Source organism: Lissotriton vulgaris, chromosome 2_1 (genome assembly GCF_964263255.1).
Source record: "Lissotriton vulgaris chromosome 2_1, aLisVul1.2, whole genome shotgun sequence".
Taxonomy (NCBI): Eukaryota; Metazoa; Chordata; class Amphibia; order Caudata; family Salamandridae; genus Lissotriton; species Lissotriton vulgaris.
This window is the reverse complement of record NC_141687.1, coordinates 628,459,887-628,479,602: the sequence shown is the minus strand read 5'-3', so window position 1 is coordinate 628,479,602 and position 19,716 is coordinate 628,459,887. Positions and strand designations below refer to the sequence as shown.

The window sequence follows — 19,716 nt, the reverse complement described above, 5'->3', positions numbered from 1 at the left end:
AATATCACCTTGGTTTGGACCCAGCCATATACAAATCAGTCTTGACCCTGCTCCTCATGGGAACAGTTTAGCCCAAACTGCCAGGCCAGGTTCTCCCAGTGACACAGTGAGCATGAGATTTATGTCTGGGCATTCCCATGCCACTTAGAGCAGTACAGGAAACACAAAAGATGATGGGAGGAATGCTTGCAATTTGTCTAACCACTGGCAATCGCCCGGGGTAGCATCCCAAAGCATTGTTCTTTTACTCACTATGCCTCATCAGTTTGGACAGAGCCATATGCAAATCAGTATTTACCCTGCTCCTCATGGCAACAGTCCAGCCCGAACTGCCAAGCCAGGCCCTCCCTGAACCGGAACACACGCAACACAGGACCGATTTTGCCAGTGCTTAATTTGATCTGGTGTTTTCCGGAGTTTGGCACCACCACCTAATTGTTAACACTGGCACTTATGTCAGTCTGCCATAAGGTGGAGCTGTTTGTCTAATTTAGAGATAAGCAAAACAACAGTTATTTATCAAGGCAATATACATTAAAGATTACTAATATATGTTACCCAAGCCATTCTTATAGCTTGGGGGGGGGGGCAGGGGAGAGCGGGAATAGTCTGAACTGTCACACTTGTAGGAGTGTGATGGTTAGAAGCTGTGTTGGTACTGTCATTGGTAGCACTGGCAAAGGGTGGTGCATAGCTGCAGTGGCCTCCTAAAGAGGGCCCTGGCTCTTATTGTTTTATGAATTAGGCACTGGTTTTGCCAAAAAGAACAATGGGTAGGGGTGCTATCTATTGCCAGTAGTCAGTCTTATTGAAAGTAGCCTCACATCATCTTTTGTGTGTTTCATGTACCGCCTTAAGTGGCATGGGTATGTCCAGACGTGGATCCTGTGCTCACTGGGTCATTGGACCCAAGCGGTAGTGGGCTGAGCAGCCCATAACTAGTGCAACACCTGTCCTGGGTTGCTTGTGTTCCATACACGGAGGATCTGACTTGGACTGGGCTGTTCCCATGAGGAGCAGGGTCAAGACTGATTTGCATATGCCTGGGTCCAAACAAAGGTGGCATTGTGAGCAAAAGAATGATGGGTTGGAGTGCTGCCCCAAACTAATGCCAGTGGTTAGACTTATTGCTATCAGCCTTCCTTCACCTTTTGTGTGTTTCTCGTGCTTTACAAGGATCCACAAATAGCAACCCACAGTCCAGCACACAGCATCAAAGTCTCTGAGGTGTGTATTATTAAGGACATCGTTACCATATTAAAAACTACAATGACAGGAGTAAATTAGGACTTGAAAATGTGGACCACTGAAATCAACAGTTGTAATATAGCAGTTCAACTGTAACTATAACTGCAATGTGAGACTAGAAAGGGACAATGCTTAGTTTATAAAAAAGTAGGAGCAGGGGCCAAGAGATTCCTCAGAAGGCCCCCACTCATGCTGGTAAATGTTGAGGTTAAAGAACAGCAAGGCTGGCTAGTAGTAATTCCACCTCATGCCTCTTTGAACCACCGCCATACACTGCCTCCCTCTTTATCACACTTCTGCAGATTCTTTCTCATCCCCACTTGCTCCTTTAGGCTCTGTTTTCCTATCTTTCACTTCCTCCTTCCGTCTCTCTTTTCTGCCTTTTTCTCTCTTGTTTTGGGTCACAGTCTGATGACGAAAAAAAGTGCCGGTTTACCACCCTCTGCAACCACCGGCTCAAATTAAGCACTATAAGGAGAGGAAATAATTGAATGGTCAATGTATACACCTGAGCGACATTGATGTGTTGTATTTGAGGGGTCAGGACTTGATCTCACTCACACAAATTCACATCTTGGCCACCAGATGGCGGTGTGCTGTGATTCCAGCATGGATCAGATTTTTTATTTATTGAGGAGTTATATGAAACCCTACGTCTTATGGTTAACTTAGAACGCTAGATAGGGTCAGAAAAGTGGAATGGCAATGGTGCGAAGGGTTGTCTACCCAGCTTACATATTCCAGCTGGGTCTATAGTCCACATGAGCTGATTTTCACAGCGTCCTTAATTTCACACATTTAAGGCCAGAATCCTAGCATCATTATTCATGTCTTTGTGCCAGTCAAACCCCAAGGTACATGATGTTAAATTATTTTTATATGCACGTTTAGCTGCTGTACATCTTTTGTTGCTAACTTTGCTTATTAAAATACTTTTCTCCTGCTTTCTCAACAGCTGTTTCTTGCGGCATTAAACATAGCCATTCTGATGGATACTTCTGACCACAGATTCCTCACCTTTGGTGTATCCGCAGGCCCGATCCCAGGAACGCTAACAGTAGCCTCTTGCGTGTCAGCAGGTGGCATCGGGCCGCTCTGTGTTGGCTCCGTACTACCCCGGAAGTGACAGAGTTGACCTGTATGTATGCGCTGAGGTCAGCTCCTTTCATTCCACGTCTTCTGGCGTAAATTTGGAGTTTTGCTGCCAGTTTTTGTTGATTTCCAAAACTAGTAGACACTGTACCCTAGAATGACACTCTCAAGGAAGTATAGACTTCAGCCATGCCGATGCTACCGGTCGTTGATCGTGGTCATGGACCTGCATGATTTGGGTCTTTGCTGCCTCGGCTCAAGTCATGACTCTAAATTGAGCGAAAAGTGTGTCCTCAGGCATCAGAAGGCGATCCATGACTGGAAGGCTACGTCATTGGCAAACCAAGAAGAGGTCATGGTCTCAGCAAGGCCTAGCTCCTGCTCCAAGTCACGAGCTCGGTCTGTGTTCCATGGAATCTGGGTATCACGGTTCGATTCCCGGCACCGGCGGCAGATTAGCTCAGCACCATGTGACTCGGGGCAATAGCTTGCTTAATCTTCCCAACTGCCCCCAGCGCCTAGAGACCCTTACGGGTGATTGTGCGCTTTACAAATGTGGATTATTATGGCTACTCCTGCGAATAATCCACTTTCAGTTTGGGTAAGTCCAAATCGAAGTCCAAGCACAAAAAGATAAAGTAGCACTCAAACTCATCCTGTCACTCTAACTAGAAGGAGAAGGCGCAAGGTCGCCAAGATGAATATCGCACCTCTTCAAAGTTCCCGGTTCCAGAATTGATTCAGCAGCTGGTCCCAGCATGCCCCATATTTCCTGGGATTTTGTCGGCACCTGCTGCAGATAGGAGCCTTCAAGAAGGGCATGTTAAAATGTTTGGTGCAATTGTAGCTCCATCCGATGTGTTTCTGGGCCACATGGACCCACAGAGGTTCTCCCCCAATGACAGCAGTCCCCTGGAGAACCATTACCTGACCCGCATTGACACCTGTACAATCTTCCACACCGGCTTTAAGATCCAGACAGGTTCTAGCTGCACTGGCAAGTGCCAACACCCCTGGTGGACCCCGAACGGACGTTCGCCAGAGCTCCAATGGAGTGCTATCAGATTGTAAAAGTTAAACTGTGTTTTTTAGTGCCTGACTCTAACCCACGCCTCTACTGCTCCACAACTACCAGCAAAGGCTCCACTATCGTTGTAGCCCTCATTCTAACCATATACAAAAAACATATAGGGCCCAAAGGACACCAAAGTTGAGAAGGAAAGAGATGGGCTACTTGCTCTTACTAAACTAATGATGGTGATGCACTACAATTAGACTTACAAAATGCCAGTGTGCTTAACACCTCCCCTGAAAAGGAGCTTGACTACCCACATGGGTCACCAACGGAGAAAACCGCCTTGTTTGCATTGGTGGTCCAGAGGGCCACTTAGGTGCTTGATCTGCAGCTTCCATTTGCCCAGCGACATAGAGCCGCACTGTGTGAGGAATGGAATTCCTAATCAATCGCTCTACACCTAAGAGCATTATTGTGTAGGCTTCCACTAGCAAGGTCAATCCGAATACCTTACCTAACAATAATCGGGATAGGAAATCCAAAATGATTGACACATTTGGTAAAAGAATGTTTCCTTTTGCAAGCTTGGCCCCTATGCCCATAAATAAAGTATCGTTATTGGTAAGGTACAAGGATGATCTGCATGAGTTAGCCAGCAAGATGTTGCTGGCAGTCCCATAGGACCTGAGAGCCTCTCTGGCTTAGACTATATGTTATCGGTAGGATGCAGTGAAGTTTGTAATCCTTGAAGGCCTTGATACTACTGATTGTACTGGCAGGGCTATTGACACCAGCGTCATGCCCTGAGGGAATGAATAGATTAGTTGACTAGATTTTCTGGTTATTTGCAACCATCTCTAATTGATATTGCCTTCGATGGGTCAGGACTCTTCAGGTAGAAAGCTGAGACTCCTTCCTCTTCTGTTGAGAAAATTCAGGGGCTACTCCAGGGGGCTAGCCCATAAGTAGCACCAGCCTTTCCATCCAGTAGAAAGTCATGTCTTTCAGAGTTGCAGATGTTGCCCTGGCAGGCCAAGACAGCAGGGTGAACAATCCTCCAGTTTCTCCTCCCCTGACAATGGGTGTGTCTTCAGCGGCTCATGTTAAGCCAGTGGGTGGTAGGATTCAATATTTCCTACCCAGCCGAGTATCTATTATGTCATCCATATATACAAATTAGTTTTACAGATCACTCAATCGGGCTATAACTCAGCTTTCTTTTCCACTGTTCCCAACCATCTTTCTACATCAGAACGAAATTTGGAGGAGCTTGAAAATTCTGATGCATGACGTAAATCTTTTACTCTTCAAGAGGGTCATCGAATGGGTACTGGACTTGGATAAAGGTGAGGAATGCTATTCATGCCTTTGGTGAACGTGAAGGCTGTAGTCCATCCTCAGAGGATGGGAGTACAGGAACTCCCATATCTCCTTAACTGGCTAATAAAAGGCAAGCTCACCACAGTCAGTCATCGACCACCTACTGATCACAGTCAAACTCATGACATTGTTGGGTTTCAGCTTTGATAGAAATGGTGTCTCTAGTTGGCAGTGGTTTGCACCCTGTCCAAGTAGGGACCCTCACTTTAGTCAGGGTAATGTAGTCACACAGCTAAGATAACCCATGCTCACCCCTCTGGTAGCTTAGCACAAGCACTCCGTCTTATTTCAGAGGGAATGTGTAAAGCATTTGTACAAACACACAGTAACACGGTGAAAACACTACAAAATGAGTCCACAACAGTTTAGAAAAATAACCAATATTTAGCTGACTAAAACATGATAAAAACAACAAAAATCCAACATACACAAGCAAAGATATCACTTTTAAAGTGAGTAAGTTCAGTCTATAGAAAACTATGGATGTGGTTATTTTAGCACAAAGTACCTTAGATACATCAAAATCAAAAACATAAATAGGCGCATGGGAGGTGAGGTGCTTGAAAACGAAAGCGATGTGTTCATTCCTTAATCTCAGGGGAGGTGAGGCATCAGTTCCTTGTTGCTAGGCAGGGGAAGTGTTGCGTTGATTCCCTACTGCGAGGGGAGGTGATGTGTTGATTTCTGGACACGCAGCCTCCGTTCCTTACTCTGACCCAGCGTCGATGAGGAAACGGTGTCGAAGGACGATGCGCCGAAATTCCAGACATGCTGTCTCGATACGGCTGTGGCGATGCAGGTGCTGCTCCGATTTCATAGCAGGAGAAGCATCGATTCTTCAACCGCAGTGCAGGTACTGTGTTGGAGTCAGAGTGGGGTTCCATAGACGTCAGTGACACAGTGCTCAGAACTCACGATGCGGCAATCTTTCAGCCACGAGGCAGGTGATGCGTCAATTCGTTGGCCACATCACAAGTGCTGCATCAATTCTTCAGCAGCATGGCGATGATGCCTAGTTTCTTAAGCCCATGGCAGTGCTGAGTCAGGAAAAAATAGGCACTGAGAGTCAATGTGTGGGTCTTCTCACCAGATTCACTTCCAAGGGCCCAAGAACTGGATTTGGCACCACTTGGCAAGTCAGGGCTCTCAACAGGAGAACCAGGCACTGGTAGGTGAAGTCTTTGTTGGCCCTTAGACTCCTTAATAAGATGCAAGAAGGCACAAAGCCATTGGAGAACCTTGGAAGCAGGATGTAGAAAGCAAAGTCCAGTCCTTTCACTTCAAGGACAGAAGCAGCTAGCAGCAGACCAGCACAACAAAGCAACAGGCAGTGTCAGTCCCTCCTACAGCATCCAGCTCTTCTTCCTGGCAGAATGTCTATTAGTCCAGGAGTGTTCTGATTTGAGAGTGTCAGAGGTCCAATACTTATACCCCTTTCTGCGCTTGAAGTAGGCAAACTTTAAAGGAACTCCTTTGTAGTGCACAAGACCCTGCCTTTCACTGACCTGGTCTCAGACACATTACAGGGGGGTGGAGACAGCTTTGTGTGAGGACAGGCACAGTCCAATTCTGGTGTCAGTGACAACTCCTCCCATCACGCTAGCTCAGGAAGGCCCATCAGCCTGGTGATGGGCCATCAGGATATTCAAGGCACACCTCAGCTCCCTTTGTGTGACTGTCTAGAATGAATGCACTAGAGCCCAATGGTCATCCTCACACAGATGTGGATTGTACAGACAGGCAGAGGCACAGAATGGTTAAGCAATAAAATGCTGGCTTTCTAAAAATGGCATTTTCAAACACGCAATTTTAAACACCAACTTCGCCAAAAGTTGTCCTTTTAAATTGTGACTTCAGAGACCAAACTCGAAATCTCTATCTCTTCCCAATTGTAAGATACACTTGTAAGATATCACAAGGAAGCTCCAATGCAAACCTATGGGAGATATAGGCCTTGCTGTAGTAAAAAACAAAATTATGAGTATTTCACTACCAGGGCATGTAAAACACGAGAGTACATGTCCTACTATTTTAATACATCCACTCTGCCTATGGGGGTTCCTTGGGCCTACCTTAGGTGTGACTTACATGTAGTAAAAGGGAAGGTTTGGGCCTGGCAAGTGGGTGCACTTGCCAGGTCGACATGGCAGTTTAAAGCAAGACACACAGACACCGCAGTAGCAGGTCTGAGACATGTTTGCAGGGCTACTCAGGTAAGTGGCACAATCAGTGCTGCATGCATACTATTAGCATTTGATGTACATGCCCTTGGCACACCTGGTGCACTTTACTTGGGAATTACTAATAAATCAAATATGCCAGTCATGGACAAGCATATTGCAAATACAATTTACACAGGGAGCACTTGTACTTTAGCACTGGTCAGCAGTGGTAAAGTGCCAAGAGTCCTAAAACCAGGAAAAACGAAATCCAGCACACAATAAAAAAAAACAGGAGGTCAGAGGCAAAAAGGCAGGTGAATAACACACCAAAGATGCCAGGTCTAACAACCTTCAATAGGCTGAAGTCCCACCTGAGCCTCAGACAGAGTCTTACGTTCACTGGAGCAATTATGGAAACAGGGGCGTTCAAGGCCTTTCCTCTGCAAAAGCCTGTCTATGTTTTGGGATAAGTCCTGGATCTTGGTGAGGATGCCTCTCAGGCTTCTTGACCTCTTAGCCCTATGTATTCCTACCTGCAACACACATGCAAGCCCTGTAGTGGAACCTTAAATCCCAGCAGGCTCAGCATCTGGGTTACCTCTCTGACTCCCTACATTGCTCAAAGGAAACACTCGGGATCTGCAGTGAAGGCTGTCATGTGCTAATCTGCCCCACAGCAGGACGCTCTCCCTTCCCCACCCATAGCTCACAGTTGGTTAGGAGACCCAGGGAAGGTGGATACCAGAAGCCCACTGCCTTCAGCAGAGAGCCTGCTCCGACCTGCTCGAGCTTTGGGCAATTAGTTTGGCCCTCACAAACTTTCCTGCTGTCCATATAAGGGTGACATGAAAAATATGATGTTAACTTAATTGATAAAAAGACAAATGCTGTGGCACAATAAAAAATTTGAATATATATCCAATGGTACCCTTTTACATAGCTTTTCCATTATAATTGTCTACTGTAATCAGTATCAAGTAACTTCCATTAATAATGTAACTTGATAATGTAAAAGTTGTGCACACACATACACTAGCTACTCCCTGCCATTTTCTAAGTCATGCACCTTCCTCTCGCCATCCCTCAATTCTCATACTCACTCCTGCCAGGCACAGGAGAAATCTCTATAATAGCGAAGGAGCGTTGCCCCACTGCCAGCAGATGAAACATAAAATGATAATAAAAAATGTTATTGCCATTTTATTTATCACTGCCTGAGCAGTCTGAGTCATGCAGTCTTGGGCGAGGCGGGGCCAGGCCCTGGCAGGGAGAAGGAGTGGTGAGCACTTATAAGTGCGCATGTCAGTTTGGCTTCGGTCTTAGGCCGGCCAAACAGACATGCACACTTATATTTCTCCAACCCAGCTGTGTTGCACAGCCGAGTTGGTGAAAAGCCACAGGAGTCAGACCAGCAGACTCAGGCCAATCCAGGCCCTTCTCTCATGCTAGGTATAGCAAGAGAGCAAGCATCTGTATTGGGTAGGGAGCCTGTGCAGTGGCCCACAGACTGACGGGAGGAGAGCTGGAGAGGAGCACTGACACGGCCGGCAGCATAAGGGGCAGGTAAGTCTTTTTTTATGTATTATTATTCCCCTAACTCGCCCCTCCCACGCCCCTCCCACGCCACCCTTCACTTTGGATTATTGGCAGCTGCCACTGTCTCCTTCTCATCATTTCTCTAATCTCACCACTCTGTCACTTCCACGCGTAACTAAATGTAATCCTCTTTGCTGTCATCTAACTCTTGTCTCCAGCCTTTGCCAATCTCAGCACTCCCTTAAACACTTGTGCCATGATCTCATGCGTCTTTTCCTTTACTCTCCCAGATACCACGTTTTTTGTTCACTCACACCTGCCTCTACTGCTGCTCTTACCTTTTCTCTGACCCTCACAGCTAGTCATGCTCTCACCTTTCCCAGGCCCCGTCTTGTTACCCTGTGCCCAGTGATGTAGCTAGACCCCTTGCCACTGTGGCAGTCCTTGCCGCCTCACTACGGCCACAGGTAAGAGCAGCGGGAGAGGGTGGTGGTGGTGGTGGGGGTGCTGGCGATTCCTTGGTTTGTCGCCCGCTACAGCTGCAGGTCAGAGCGGGGGAGCTGCCGATTCTTGCATTTGTCACCCCACGACGGCCGCAAATGACCCCCCCAATACCACCAAAACTCTTTCCACCCATGGCAGACCGCCCCCTTTGCTATGCCAGTGCGTGTGCCTCAAATTTTGGTCTTTTGCTTGGGGTGTTTGGGGTGTGAAACTCCTATAATATATGAATCCTTGGCTTGGTAGTGGGGTCAGAGGGCTCTGATTCGGGTCTGCTATATCTGTGTTGTTTTTAGGTCGAAGCCTATCGTAAGACTGCGCACATGCGCAGTCTCGCTGGCGAAATTTAGTGGTATTGGGGAGATTCACTAGCGGGCTTTAAGCCACGTCACCGTTCATGCTAAACGGTGGCTACCCATTGGAAAAGAGCTTCCAGTGACGTACAGTTTTCTCTTTTAGAGCCTCCCCACTTGGACTGGGTCCCCTGACTTACTTCTGGCGTAAAAGGTTTATTATCTTCTTATTGGGTCCAAACAGATGGCCCCATAAAGAAGATAATAAACCTTTTACGCCACAAGGAAGTCAGGCCAAGCCCGTCCAAGTGGGATGGTAAAAAGAGGAAAGTCTACGTCGTGGCGGTGCCGCGATTATACCAAAATGAAAGAAATAGATGTTTTTTTCTATTTCTTTACTTTTGGTCTAATCGGGGCACCCGCGCTTTACTTATAACATTTTAAAAGTAAAGCGCGGGTGCGGCGATTATACCAAAAGTAAAGAATAGAAAAAACATCTATTTCTTTCATTTTAGTATAGTCGTGGCACCCGCGCTTTACTTTTAAATTGTTATAAGCGAAGCGCGGGTGCCTGGCGAGCGCTTGTTAAAGTACCGCTGAGGCAAGGAATGAAACCTGAGCATTTGCAGAAACCGTTTCTCATGCACACCTACAAGGCTGGAAAGGCTGCAACTAACAAGAGGTGCCTTGTTTTAACCTTCACTTTATTGGACTGGGTCTGGTATGCTTTGTGATTAAAAATGCATCGGAGCGGAGAAGCTCGAGATTTAACTGCGTCCATTAACTGAGGCGAGTAACGCGTTATTATTATGTCTCGAAGCCTTGCCATATTCTCCTGAGAACACAGACTAATAAATACCGATTCGCACGGGCCAAGCCTTGCTAATGAACTCCGTGCTGCGTCGCCAGTGCCTCAAAAGTTATCGAAGCCCAGTCTCGAACCCGTGGCGGCTTTACACCTACCGAAATGTCCCATCTCGTACAGTAGTACAGTGCACTGAACGTTCCTCAGCCTGGTAAAATGTTGCGGCTCCAGAGGTATGCGAGGGTTCAGTGGAACAGATATCCGAGAAGCTTGGTGCATGTTGTGTACTCTGGTGCAGAGCGGGGGTTCTCCAGCCTGGGAATCAGCATAGGCTGGCATGAGCACGTGGGCAAACCGGTCAGTTATTGACCATAGCCAAATTAGTAATGTTGAAACCTCGGGTAGCACAGCTCTGTTAAACTTGGGGGATATAAATCGCCAATTAAAGCTTTGTGAAACCCGGCTAAAGCGTTTACGTCCTGTGGTTCTGTACTTGTGGTCTTCCGTGTAGCTATTAATCAGGGACATTTAAATGATGGTGCCTGAACCCACAGCTGTAGTCATCCTCCGAGCTTACTAACTTTCACAAAGGGCATTGTGCCCGAACATGTCAGCTCACGTGTGGGCATTGCAGCATCACCCGACGCGTCCATGTTAAAGATGCAGGTCATTGACACAGGCAAGCTTGGAAGTTTCTAGAGCCACCTCATCTGCAGACCGAGCCGGACAGGGAGCCCACTCCCTAAAGATCAAGACGACTTACATCTTACTTTTAGCATCCTCCTTTCTTCTGCAGACCTGCCTTCCTGTCCTGGAGCTCTGAACCTGTCACTCAAAGCTTAGGGACCAGACGCTTGCTTGAAGCTGCAATGCTTCTGCCCCCCCGGCCCCTTAATCCATAATCCATCCATCACGCCCCCGTTCCCGAAGCGTGGTGTTGCCAGCCCCTTCCTAACTTCCTAAAGCTTGTTTTTGTTACTACAATGAATGTCTTTCTTAAATAAACAGGTCCCCTAGCATCATAAAAAAAAAACATTCCAGACTGTGCCAGCCGTAGCGATCGTACATGCTTCTCGCATTTGTTACTGATCGCCAACTACAATGAAAGGGAGAAAAAGGTGTATTTTATAAACACATTTTAATCTGAGTTCTTGAAGCTGCAACGCTTCTGCACCCGCTGGTCCCTGAGTCCCTAATCTATCCATCCACCTGCCCAATTGTTAATCCACCCACCCAACTAACCATCAATCCGTCTGTCCATCCTCTTGTCTTTTTTTCTCCTACCTACCTGTCCACCACCTAGTTCTTTCTCTTGCCTCTTTTCTCTTTCTATTTTTTGTCTTTTCTCCCCATCTCCTCCACAATTCTTCTATATATTACCCATTTCTTCCTCTTTTGCTCTTCTACGTTTTCTCACCACCATCCACTCGTTCTCTTGATGTCTTACCCTCCATCCTGTCCTTTCGCCCACTCCATCTCATTCTTTCTCACACAGTTTCTTCCTCCACTGTTCACTCCTCTCCCACTCCTTTTCGTCCTTTCTCCCAGCCTCTGCCCGGCCTGTGTAAATTACCTCACATGCCCTCCTCGCCCCATAGTGCAGGTGTGGTGCGACGCCCTGAGGGGAGGCTGTGACACGTCTCTCCGGGTCAGCAAACACAGCTGATGATATATCACGCCGTGTCACAAGAAGAGTAACGCACCGGCCCCTCCGCTGCTCGGCTGCAACCTGGACTCTGCTCTCAGCGGCTCCTCAGGGAGGTATTAAGGGTTACAGCTAGCGCTAATGGCCACGTTTTACGAAGGCTTGTAAACCCGGTGCCTGCCGTTAAAGTGCCCAAGGCGAGGCCGCACTAACAGCTCAAGGCCACTCCGACTCGCCCGGAAAGTTACCTCCACGGCCTGACCGGTTACAGATGTCTGAGGTGGGTTGTCTGTCTGTGGAGAGCACAGCTTGGCTACTTTATGAGCTCAGTGGCCAGACCTAAACAGTAAAGCAAGGCATGAAATAAAACACTTCCGCCAACAGAGACTAGAGAAGAGGCGCGAGGTGTTAGCACTCTCTGCTATTCTCTTGCGATAGCACCTGGTGCTGAGCGACTGCCTCCCAGGATGATACCCTGTGCTCCTCTCTCTCCCACAACCCCTACGCTCTAGCTTTCTGGCTGTTTTTCTCTATTTCTCTATCAACCCCCATCCCCTCTCTCTCCCCTATCCCTGTCTTTTCACTTTCATCAACAACCTCATCATCTCTTTACACTCCATTCTTCCTTGTCTAGCTTTTCTGATCTCTCACTCCCCTTTCTCCCACCCCTTCTCAGTAGTCTGTTCTCTTGTCTCCCCATCTCACTCTGGTACTTCTCACGTTTCACTTGTTAGCACATCCATCCATACACCCACCAAACCATCCATCCACCCACCCATCCATCCATCCACCCACCTATCCATCCACCCACCCACCTACCCATCCATCCACCCACCCATCCATCCATCTGTTTTCTCTCTTCCTCTCTACCTCTCTCTCTACCTCTACACCTCTCTCTACCTCTACACCTCTCTCCCTACCTCACTACGTGTATGTATTGTATGTATTGGCATTTATATAGCGCACTACTTACCCGTAGGGTCCCAAGGCGCTTCGACCGCTGCGAAACCCTTCCTGGCTTCCCTGAGAGATGGTCCCTTAATGGGTATCTCCAGGGTGAGACCAGGCATCCCCGGCAGTCTGGTGGGGCCGTTAGTGAAGATGAGGCAAGCTAATGCCCAGAGTTGCCGAGTGTGATCGCTGATCAGAGTGGGCACCGAGGCGAGAGAATTATCGAGTCCGCTGACCCTGGTCCAGAAACCTGCCGCGCCGGGAATCGAACTCTGGTCCCGGGCCGTCCTCTGCTCTCGGGTCTGCCGCCTCTAACCAGTGAGCCACACTACTATGCACATATGCACATATATAAATATGTGTATATATATATGCATATGCATTTATATATATATGTGTGTGTGTATATATATATATGTCGTTGCCACCACTTCATACCCTGAAGTATTGTAGTCGCACTACAAAGGGCTCCCGTACACTTTTTATTCAAATATGTCCATCTGGCAGTCCTTACGCGTTTCGTTGAACCTTCAACTTCATCAGAGGTATGCCATGTGATGTCACTCTGCTACGAACCTGCAGTGCTTGCCGTCATAATTTCAAACCTCCAGTGGGTGGTTCCTCAGGTGGGTGAGTTCTTCGCGGCATGCTGGACCTTGTAGTCCTCGTGTGCAGGTAAAATAATAACCCTCTGGTAGGTCATGCAGTTTTAATGTTAAATTGTTTTTACTTCGTGTTTTTGAGCCACAGTGCCCTATTTCAGCCCCTTTGCAGGCTGAGCAGGAGTCATACCGGAGCCGGTCTCCGGTGGCAGCCACTTCCCCATTTCCGCTGTTTGCGAGTCTTCACCTTCGGTTCTTTTCAGGGAATACTGGCGCTCTCTCTGGCTGTGCGTCACTCCCACGGCTGAACCATGCCGTTCCATATCGTTGCCACCACTTCATACCCTAAAGTATTGGAGTCGCACTACAAAGGGCTCCCGTACACTGCAGTTAAAGTGCCCAAGGCGAGGCCGCACTAACAGCTCAAGGCCACTCCGACTCGCCCGGAAAGTTACCTCCACGGCCTGACCGGTTACAGATGTCTGAGGTGGGTTGTCTGTCTGGGGAGAGCACAGCTTGGCTACTATGAGCTCAGTGGCCAGACCTAAACAGTAAAGCAAGGCATGAAATAAAACACTTCCGCCAACAGAGACTAGAGAAGAGGCACGAGGTGTTAGCACTCTCTGCTATTCTCTCGCGATAGCACCTGGTGCTGAGCGACTGCCTCCCAGGATGCTACCCTGTGCTCCTCTCTCTCCCACAACCCCGACGCTCTACCTTTCTGGCTGTTTTTCTCTTTTTCTCTATCAACCCACATCCCCTCTCTCTCCCCTATCCCTGTCTTTTCACTTTCATCAACAACATCTTCATCTCTTTACACTCCATTCTTCCTTGTCTAGCCTTTCTGATTTCTCACTCCCCTTTCTCCCACCCCTTCTCAGTAGTCTGTTCTCTTGTCTCCCCATCTCACTCTTGTACTTCTCACGTTTCACTTGTTAGCACATCCATCCATACACCCACCCACCCATCCATCCATCCACCCACCTATCCATCCACCCTCCCACACACCCATCCATCCACCCTCCCACCCACCCATCCTTCCACCAACCCACCTACCCATCCATCCACCCACCCATCCATCCATCTGTTTTCTCTCTTCCTCTCTACCTCTACCTCTCTCTCTACCTCTACACCTCTCTCCCTACCTCACTACGCGCAGGTATATGCACATATATAAATATGTGTGTATATATATGCATATGCATTTATATATATATATATATATATATATATGTGTGTGTGTGTGTGTATATATATATGTATACATACATATGTAAACATATATATATATATATACACATCTGCACATCTATATAAATATAAATGCATGCATACATATATGCATACATATGCATGTTATGTACATGAAAGTTTGAAAAACACTAGTAAAAGCAAAGCTAAAAAGCCACCTAATTACAAACAGAATTGCTTTAACTTAAACGAGGGCGAGACATATTGCATTTTCAATGCTTGTTTCTCCTGCCCTCATCTCACTTAGAGAAGAGATTTTAACTTGTTCATTTTTTAGATTGGAATTTCGATATATTTAGTCCCTCATTAAGATTGACCTAGTTAATTGCAATATGCGCAGTAACTGCTATTACCGCACATATCGTAGTTATGCAGATTTTGGTGCAGTCAGCACCAGAATCTGCATGTTATCCCCCCAAAACTTCAAAGTCAGTGGTATTTATCACACATGATAACTTCCGACTTGGCCGAATCGCATTTAATCGGGTGCGATAAATATCATTTGAATTACTGAGTCACTCGAAAGGAGGGCCACAGGGACCGCTTCACCGCAAAAGGTAGTAAATCAGCACACACAGAAGAACTGCTGGAATAAGTGCAAATTAGTATGTAACATTTACAGCAGGATGTTTACCAGGGTGGACATTACAACGCAAACCTATTCAACACCGATAAGTACAACGTGGGTCTTTTTAGTGTTTTACAATGCAGACCTTGTTACTAGGCATATTTTTTTTATGACATCATTTTTATGTCACTTAAAAAAGGATGTGTTGAGGATGAGGTATTAAGGGGTCAAATGTGGGTAGAGGTAAAGAAGGGAGAGATTTTTAGGGTTCAGTGGTGGGTAGTGGTAAAGGTAGGTAAGGGTTGTCGGGTTCAGGGGTGGGGAGAGGTAAAGTGAGGTGAGGAATGTTTATGGTTTTCCGGGTGGGTAGAGGTAAAGGCGGTAAGTGTTTTGGGTTCATGGCGGGTTGAGGTAAAGAGAGGTACTTTTTAGGTTTTGACTGGCGATGCGCACGTAGTGCGCATGAGCCCAAAAACTTTATGATATTTCTGTGTGGGGTCGGGTATCCGCCCCCTCCTCCCATTGGCTAGCTCCATAAATGGAGGCTAGCCATTGGGAGAGGGCTCTGTCCGTCAATCTCGGACCAGATTCGGGGGCGTTCCCGAGAATTTTTGGCTTTTGGCGACGTCACGCTATGTCAGCCGAAAGCCAATTCTCGGGAATGCCCCTGAATCTGGTCCGGCATTGATGGCACCCGGAAGAAGTCCAGGTGAGTGCTTGCTTTTATTTTTTGGACGTTCCCACCCCCTCTCCCGCTCTCCGTGTCTCCGGCCCCCGTTCCCGCCCCCCTCCCGCTGGTGCCCGTGCTTTGCTCTACAATGCCCGTTCCCGCCCCCCTCCCGCTGCCTCTCCCGCTCTCCGTGTCTCCGGCCCCCATTCCCGCCCCCCTCCCGCTGGTGCCCGTGCTTTGCTCTGCAATGCCCGTTCCCGCCCCCCTCCCGCTGCCTCTCCTGCTCTCCGTGTCTCCGGCCCCGTTCCCGCCCCCCTCCCGCTGGTGCCCGTGCTTTGCTCTACAATGCCCGTTCCCGCCCCCCTCCCGCTGCCTCTCCGCTCTCCGTGTCTCCGGCCCCGTTCCCGCCCCCCTCCCGCTGGTGCCCGTGCTTTGCTCTACAATGCCCGTTCCCGCCCCCCTCCCGCTCTCCGAATAGGCTTGTTTACATTTTGGCAGTTACATGCAGGTCACCTGATTTCATTTTTGTTACGCTTGTGAGGGGCAAATGGATTATTTTACTTCTAGCATGTCAAATGCGGACATCGATCGAGAGTACTGCAGTTGCAGGTTTGAGCAGTGGGCCCTGACAGTGACCATGCAATCTAGTGTTAAGGGATCGTCAGTGATTCAGAAAGGCCTCTAAACATGCACTGCATTCTAACCACCACATAAGGGACAAACAATTTGAAGACGAACCTGTCTTTCATTGGAAAGATGAATTGTACGAGAAAGGTGTGTGGTAAGCTATCTGTTGCAGATGTAGTGCGTCACTCCTCGCCTTATCTCGGACGTGGAGCGCTCAGCGCTGCGTTTCTCTCCCGGGGCAGACGCTTGCCACAATCCGAAGGGCCAGGGACAACAAACATGTAGGCAAGGGATTGGTATTGAGGAACATCTGGCAGCGCGGAGGGTTGAGGCCCAGCGACTCCCAAAACAGATAAGGTTCTTGCGGGTACGATCTGGTGAGGTAAAAAGAGGAAGAGCAGGAGGAGGCGAGGCGGAGGGGCTGGCACTGTGTCATGTCAGCAGTCGTCTCTGTCTCCTAACCTTGGAACTTTCTTGCCCGAAGAAGTGTGTGTGTGTGTGTGAGGGGGGGGGACGGGGTGGGAGGTTCTTGTTTCTAAATAGAGGCCAAGGATTAAATGGTCTGGATACACTCATATTTGCCCCTCGTGCTCATAACTTGGAGGCAACTAGGGCAAACCCAGCGTACAGGAAGAGTGCGTGTACCAAGACTGAATTAAAAAAAATGAAGGCGGGTGGGGATGTTCGTCTCTTTCCTCATCCCATAAACACCTCAAAGCAGGATCCGCAGGACACTGGAAATGTCCGCCCCCATAGACCGTAAAGACTACGAACGTCTGTCGGGGACCTATGGGTGGTTCTTCTCGAGGCCCTGTGACTGTCTGCAAGAAGCCCCCTGTCTAATACTATTGTTAAATGATGTCCAGACGAGTTGTCAAACTTCAATGCTGCTGGTGACACCGCCGGTTTGTGTGCGCCTACACGTCTGTGTGAGCTCCTATTTGCCCCTCGTGCTCATAACTTGGAGGCAACTAGGGCAAACCCAGCGCGCAGGAAGAGTGCGTGTACCAAGACTGAATTAAAAAAAAGAAGGCGGGGTGGGGTTGTTCGTCTCTTTCCCCATCCCATAAACACCTCCAAAGCAGGATCCGCAGGACACTGGAAATGTCCGTCCCCATAGACCGTAAAGACTACGAACGTCTGTCGGGGACCTATGGGTGGTTCTTCTCGAGGCCCTGTGACTGTCTGCAAGAAGCCCCCTGTCTAATACTATTGTTAAATGATGTCCAGACGAGTTGTCAAACTTCAATGTTGCTGGTGACACCGCCGGTTTGTGTGCGCCTACACGTCTGTGTGAGCTCCTGCTCGGTGACTGCTCGTGTATGACCATGTCCATGTGTGTCTGTTGTGACTGCTCTGACTATCTTCGTTGATGGGAACAGGAAGCGTAAGGGATTTATCCCCTCCCCCCCTAGATTTTGGAGTGGAGGGGACACGGGGGAGAAGTTTAGGTCGACAGAAAAACTGTGCACTTACACTGTTGACATCCGCATGGGATGACGGCCCTGCTGCTTTCGACCTGCTGACCGGCCTAAGGCTTCAGCCAGGGTCGGATTTATTCTCTGGGGCCCGAGGACAAATTCCCGAGGTCAGATGTAGGTGTTGTTTGTCAGATCTGGGGCAGGGTCCCCATTTAGCACATTGTCATTCTCCACAGAATGCGTCTCCTTCTATCCTGGGCCAAGGGCCCAGCATGGAGGACTCTGCCCTGCTTCTGTGTAGGAGTTCACATCCTCCTGGCAAAGGGAGGTGCTGGGGGCTATTGGAGTTCCTCTTTGATAAGGTGATGCATCTTTTTCATGCAACTCACCTCAAATACAGACATACATGGGAAAGCAAACCTGCTCCATACCTGAAGCGTGCTGTTTTGAGAAGTAGCAGAGTGGGAACGATTCAATATCATTTACAAAAGCGTTGCTCTAGAGGGCAGAAGGAGATGAGGTTCTTTGTTATTGGCAAGAGATGCTCTTTGAAGAGTTAACTTTACAGCGCAGCTTTGCTTGCTGATACCTGTGTTGGGCTAAATATTCCTATTGTAGCTTAATGACCATTTCCTCTTGATGACAATTTTTTCCTGTATTAGGCCTGTTTCATGTCACGACTAGCACTAGATTCTTTTTTTTTTTTCCTTAAATTTTGTTAGTCTTTTTTATGAATAACGCATAGTTGGGTACATGAATAAAAATATTATTCGTACATATTAACTGTAATGTATTTACATTTTTAAGTGGATCAAAAGTTAATTTCAAAACATCGTTTAGTTTTAACACATCTACACCTTGACATCAGTTATGTTTGTATTTATGTTTTAGAACTTCTGTGGTGTGAACCAAGCTAACAAGTGAATGAATGGTGTAAATAGCCCAGTACTCACATAAAACCCTCTTTAGTTTGATGGCCCGTGTGTGGGGGGGCTCGCAGTGTGTGGGGGGGGGCTCTGTGTGGGTGTGTGTTGGGGGGGCTCTCTGTAGGTGTTTGTGGGTGTCATTTGCGAAAGATAAAGCTATTGGCATTGCAAATGACAATGCCATTTATTTATGTTAAAAAAAAACATAAATAAAAATAATGTCAAGAGCATTGCCAATAGCTCAAACTTTAACAAAGGCAAAACCATTGCATTGTAAATGCTTGTTGTTTTGGTTTTAGGAATTTGCAGAGCCGAGGTAAAGGAAGGTAGGGTTGTTTTTAGGATTGCAGAAATAATAGAGATAGTGTGTGTCTGAAGTTCACATCTACATGTAAAAGATGTAATGTGTGCGTATAATGCTGTCCCCTTGATCATCTCACCCCAGCCGCCCACCGCCTTGTTAGTTTGCGATCCACCCCCCCCCCCCCCCCCCCCCAACTCAATGGCTGAGCTCCATCCCTCAGCCCTGCCTGTTCAGCCTGTGGCTCGGATGTGCTTTCCGCTCACCTAATCGAAGAGAGAATTCATAGAAGCGCTTCAGCTTCGCCACCAGGGGGCACACCGCATTCCAGGCCTTCTCTTGCAGCTGGAGGTCTCCGGGGTTCTGAATCGCCTGCAACGGAGAAGCACAGGGCAGGGAAGTCAGAATCGATATTAATCAGCGTCGGATTTGAGGGAAGGCATTATGCTAATGTGGGACAATTTTTTTATGCGTGCCTGGGCCGATTTTTAATCCAAACCAACCCTAATAATAATGCCATGCCTTCACACTATTTTATATCATATTTCTTTGCATTTTTTTTTACAGCGCAATTAGTCCCCCAGGTATTCGAGCGCTTTACATGAGCACCAGTAACATTACACACGGTCAGTTTCTTTTTTATAAATAAACAACAAGAATCCACCACATTGGGCACTGTGTTCCCCTCAATGGTGGGGAGCACAACATGTGGGGAGCACAAC

General features: G+C 47.8%; 1 protein-coding gene across 10 annotated transcripts in view; it reads right to left on the bottom strand.

The window, feature by feature from the left end:
* LOC147730890 (CYFIP-related Rac1 interactor A-like) overlaps positions 1–19,716 on the bottom strand; it is a 166,244-nt gene that overhangs the window by 101,398 nt on the left and 45,130 nt on the right. For all 10 annotated transcript variants that reach the window (XM_086955760.1, XM_086955765.1, XM_086955762.1 and 7 more), the window contains one exon: positions 19,261–19,366. In XM_086955760.1, coding sequence (XP_086811886.1) covers positions 19,261–19,366 — 106 coding nt within the window. The remainder of the gene's footprint in view (positions 1–19,260; positions 19,367–19,716) is intronic.